Here is a 4,411-nt window from a genome sequence, read left to right on the forward strand (position 1 = left end):
GCCTCTTGAAATTTTTCTTAGTGGCCTGCCAGCATTTAAGACCAAAACAAAAATATAATGGGTCCCTATGGTGTGTCATGCACTGTACAAGGTGCCAGGATATTTACCCAAAGTCCTGGAAACCCAAAAACACAATGCAAAAGGACATATTAGAAAAATAAATAAAATTCCAGTCTCAATATCCTATTAACATAAACTTTTCAGCTGTATTTGGTCATGAAGTCTTACATTACTTACAAGGTAATTGCTATTATAAAAAAGGGATAGGTCATTAATAGTCTCATTTTCCAAAACCTATTTGATATATGTTCTAAGTTATGCTACATCCAACAAAGTGTGCACTTTGAACTTGCAAACAGAAAAAACTATCTTCATACAGTATGCATTCTAACTCTCGAAATAATTGTACCTGTAAGTCATAGTTTGAGATAGAATATGTATGCTTATCATGTTTATTGCTGTTGAATTTCAGAAGGGGAGCTAAGAAATTTATAGAAACTAGAAGGTTTGGCATTAATGAAGTCAAATGGCCTCTTGAACTTTAAACTTCCACATCACAATATGAAGCTGGTTCTAAGATAAGAAATAGAATAAATTCTCTCCTAAGGACGGACCTGAATCTCTCATTGCTCAGAGGCTGAATTAACTGGAGACCATGGCGTTTGATGGTACTTGGAAGGTAGACAGAAATGAGAACTATGAAAAGTTCATGGAAAAAATGGGTAAGTGCTTAATACTTTAACAGCTTGTTCTTTTGTTTTTCATAGATATCTTTAACTCCTTCTAAACCTCAAGGCTTAGGCAATGGCACCTGTTGTGCTGGTGAGGATCAAGAATATGTGCTGGTTCAGTGTAGGGAAAACCACATTCTCACTTCTTACATTAGAAAGAATACACTCTCACCAGTGGAAGAAAAGATTTTGGGGCACTATTCTCTAAAACACAGAAAACATCCAGATGTGTTTCATTTATGTTAACTGGTGACTGAAAATTGAATAGTTTTTTGTTTGTTTAGAAAGTAAAATATGGCAGAGCATAATCATAACTTTCATACTTTAAAATATTAAATTCTAGGGCGTGGAAAAGCAAAGGCCATTTAATAGAGCAATGAAAACAAATGAGACTTAATTCTCTTCCTGTGGCTTGCAGAGCTTTTGGAATGCTCTCATGACAGCATGTAGCTTCTACAGAAGTTTTAATTTAATAGATTTTAATATCTACACCACTACTCTGGCAGCCCATATACTGAACACTATGGGCAAAAAGATTTGTCATTCCCTAAAAATAAAAATCTGCATCAATTATATCCTGTAGTTTAGGAATTCCAAGTTCACATTTCTTATAATAATGAATTTGAATGTAATATTTGCTAATTTTCTCATTTCTGTGATAGAAATACCACAAAAAAAAACAAAGAGAATTATGAAATTAAAAATTTTAAAGCCATGGAAAGCAAAGGGACATTAAAAAAGAAAGTGTACCATACATGTGGAATTAAAGTAGTATATCCTTATAAATATATAAATGTACTTTCTTATTTCTTCATTTGATATCCCTGGAATTTGATTTACTTAACATTGAAACAAAAATATTTATAACTTTTTAAAAAATTACTCAGTTCTAAGATTCTACAATTCTATGCTTCTTTTAATTTTTTTTCAGTTTTAGAAAAATAGTTTATGATTGAGCTTGTACTTTTTCTACAGAAGCAATCTGAATGCTCTTGTGCAAAGGCAATATGATCAGGTATTCCTCTTCACCCACAAAATATTAACTGGTTAATTAACTAGTTAAAATAGAACTTGGAAAAGTAGCACTTTCCATGGCATTTTGACTTTATTTCCTCCAATCTCTTTCCCTTTGCAGGTATTAATGTGGTGAAAAGGAAGCTTGCAGCTCATGATAATTTGAAACTGATAATTACACAAGAAGGAAATAAATTCACAGTCAAAGAATCAAGCACTTTTCGAAGCATCGAAATTATTTTTGAGCTTGGTGTCACTTTTAATTACAGCCTCGCAGACGGAACTGAACTCAGTGTAAGAAATTTTTTATAAGCAAAGCATTCCTGATTTATCTACATACTGCAAAAATAATCTCTGTTTTCTTCCATTGGATCGCTTAATGAATGTAGGTCTCCTTCATTTACTGAAGCAGTCAGTGGAGTTTATCTATATTAAACATCATGCAAGTTAGCAGAGTATTTAAAAATGTTTTGATTTTTATACCTATCTATTAAAGAACCTGGATTAAACAACAATTAGAAAAATATCCTTTGAATCAGAGTATACACCTATTCATAAAGAAAATTTCAGTGTTTTCAACATATCTGACAGCAATAAAAGCTTCTAGAGCTATCTAACTTAAGTATAATAGACATGCAATGGAAATGATAAAATAAATGAATAAATTAGTGAATGAATGTGTGACCAAATAGAAAGGTCCAATGTTACAATGTAGATCACTGGGAACTCACTTTTTACTATTTAAGATATAAAATGGGGTCACATTTTTCAACTGATTTAAAAAAAATATTTCCACTTAGAACTTTTCTGGTTAAATTAACATGTTTGCAATTGACAATTAAGCTGTCAAATATTTTATCAATTATGGCTGTGTTTTAACTGTTAACCACAATTACATAAATTAAAACAAGCACAAGCTTGTTAACTTCTCTGTGAAACTAATATGAACCATGATTAAACTTAGAACACTCTTTTTAATGTGCAAGACTTAGTAAAGAGAAGTCCCGATTATCTGCCTTACAATTTGGCATTTGGAAACTACAGATCAAGATGGTTACCAGCATGTGCTCTAGAGCCCCAGTAATCTAGGTGCAAGCTTGGCTTTGTGACTTTAATTACTGTGTTTCAGTTTTTCCATCTGTGCAACGGAGATAAACATATTTACTTCATAGGGTTACAGTGAAGTTTGAAGAAGTAGATCTGTAGGCCTCAGAACAGTGTCAGACATATGTAAGACCCTTAAAAATGTTTTTTTTTAATTATTATTTTGAAATCTTACACAGGGGGCGTGGGCCCTGGAGGGAGATAAACTTGTCGGAAAATTTAAACGGTTGGACAATGGAAATGAACTAAATACTGTCCGAGAAATTATAGGTGGCGAAATGGTCCAGGTGAGTTATTTTCCAAAGACAAAAATAATTACATAGCAATGATTTTTATCTGGCGGGGGGAGGTTTGCTGAGTTAAATCATCAATAAACAGACTATTACTTTTCTCATAAATCTTACTGAGTTTTAAAATATAGGTATTTTCTGATGCCTATTTGAAGAGAACTTATATACGTCAACACATTGAGCCTATTTTAACTGAAAATGTGACTACAAACCAAAACATATTTTTAAATGAATGTCTCCTCTATCTGTATAAAATGTGGCTATCAAGTACAAGAAAAAAAATACATTTTGAAGCTAAATACTACTAATATTTTTCTTAATTGAGCCTCTAATCTTAACGTCAAATTCTTCTATGTTTGTGAACAATTTTCAGACTTACACATATGAAGGTGTGGAAGCCAAGAGGATTTTCAAAAAGGAATGAGCACTGTTCCTGGAGCACTGCCCAGAACACAGATTAGATGGAAAATCTATATTGAACCAGAAATGCTTTCCTCTCATCTGGTATAAAGTTGCTGATTGATTAGATCTTTTATAAGCATTGGTGAATGGCTTATATTTCCAGTCTCACCAAAGAAAAACATGTAAAAGCTAATTAGGATTTAACTTGTCTTACATTTTCTAAGATGTATTTACTGGTGTTCTAAAAGAATGTGACATTTTAAAAAACATATGAATAAACATTGTTCCCACATTGCTTTAAAAGTAGTCTCTCTTAAAAAAAAAAAAGACATATGCATTAATAGACTGTTTTGGGTTTTTCCCCACATTTGGTAAATTAACGACATATATTGCATGGGGATCTTTATAATCTTGTACTGGTTGTAAATATTTACCTTAGCAACATTTATTACAAAAATAATACATATTTAACCAGAAAGTTTAGAACTAAGAAAAACAAATGCAAAATAAATATTTCCATAAACCCATAAGCCAGAGATAATCACTATTCTGATTTTAATAGAGATCCTCCATCTTCTTCTCTGGCTGTGGATTTGTGTATTTCTCCATACATACATACCATTCTGAACAAAACGACAGGAAACAAATGATGTGCTAAGGTAAAGTGCATTTTATTTTTCTACATTGCCAGTGATTCCCAGACCTGGGTAAGCAGCATGATCATCTGAGAAACTTAAGAACTGTTTGCATGCTTAATCTCTACCATTATCCTATTAGATCAGAATCTCTGAAAACAGAACCAGGGATTTTAGAGAACTCCCAAGGGGTTCTAATGCAGCAGGTACACTAACCAGTCTTTGAGAACAAATG

The 4,411-nt window shown here is 32.4% G+C and overlaps 1 protein-coding gene across 1 annotated transcript; it reads left to right on the top strand.

Moving 5' to 3' along the window:
* Positions 1-636: 636 nt before the first annotated feature.
* On the top strand, positions 637-3,844 carry FABP2 (fatty acid binding protein 2). Its single transcript, XM_040237387.1, has 4 exons — positions 637-722; positions 1,867-2,039; positions 3,029-3,136; positions 3,513-3,844. Exons 1-4 carry the CDS (start codon positions 656-658, stop codon positions 3,561-3,563), a joined length of 399 nt encoding a protein of 132 aa, XP_040093321.1. The 5' UTR covers positions 637-655; the 3' UTR covers positions 3,564-3,844.
* The last annotated feature ends 567 nt before the right edge of the window (positions 3,845-4,411 follow it).

This window comes from Oryx dammah, unplaced genomic scaffold, assembly GCF_014754425.2.
Source record: "Oryx dammah isolate SB20612 unplaced genomic scaffold, SCBI_Odam_1.1 HiC_scaffold_3, whole genome shotgun sequence".
NCBI classification, from domain to species: domain Eukaryota; kingdom Metazoa; phylum Chordata; class Mammalia; order Artiodactyla; family Bovidae; genus Oryx; species Oryx dammah.

Coding starts and splice junctions, on each gene's coding strand:
- FABP2 (XM_040237387.1), top strand. CDS start 656: ATGGCGTTTGATGGTACTTGGAAGGTAGACAGAAATGAGAACTATGAA. Junction 723..1,866: donor AAAGTTCATGGAAAAAATGG/GTAAGTGCTTAA, acceptor TTCCCTTTGCAG/GTATTAATGTGGTGAAAAGG. Junction 2,040..3,028: donor CAGACGGAACTGAACTCAGT/GTAAGAAATTTT, acceptor AATCTTACACAG/GGGGCGTGGGCCCTGGAGGG.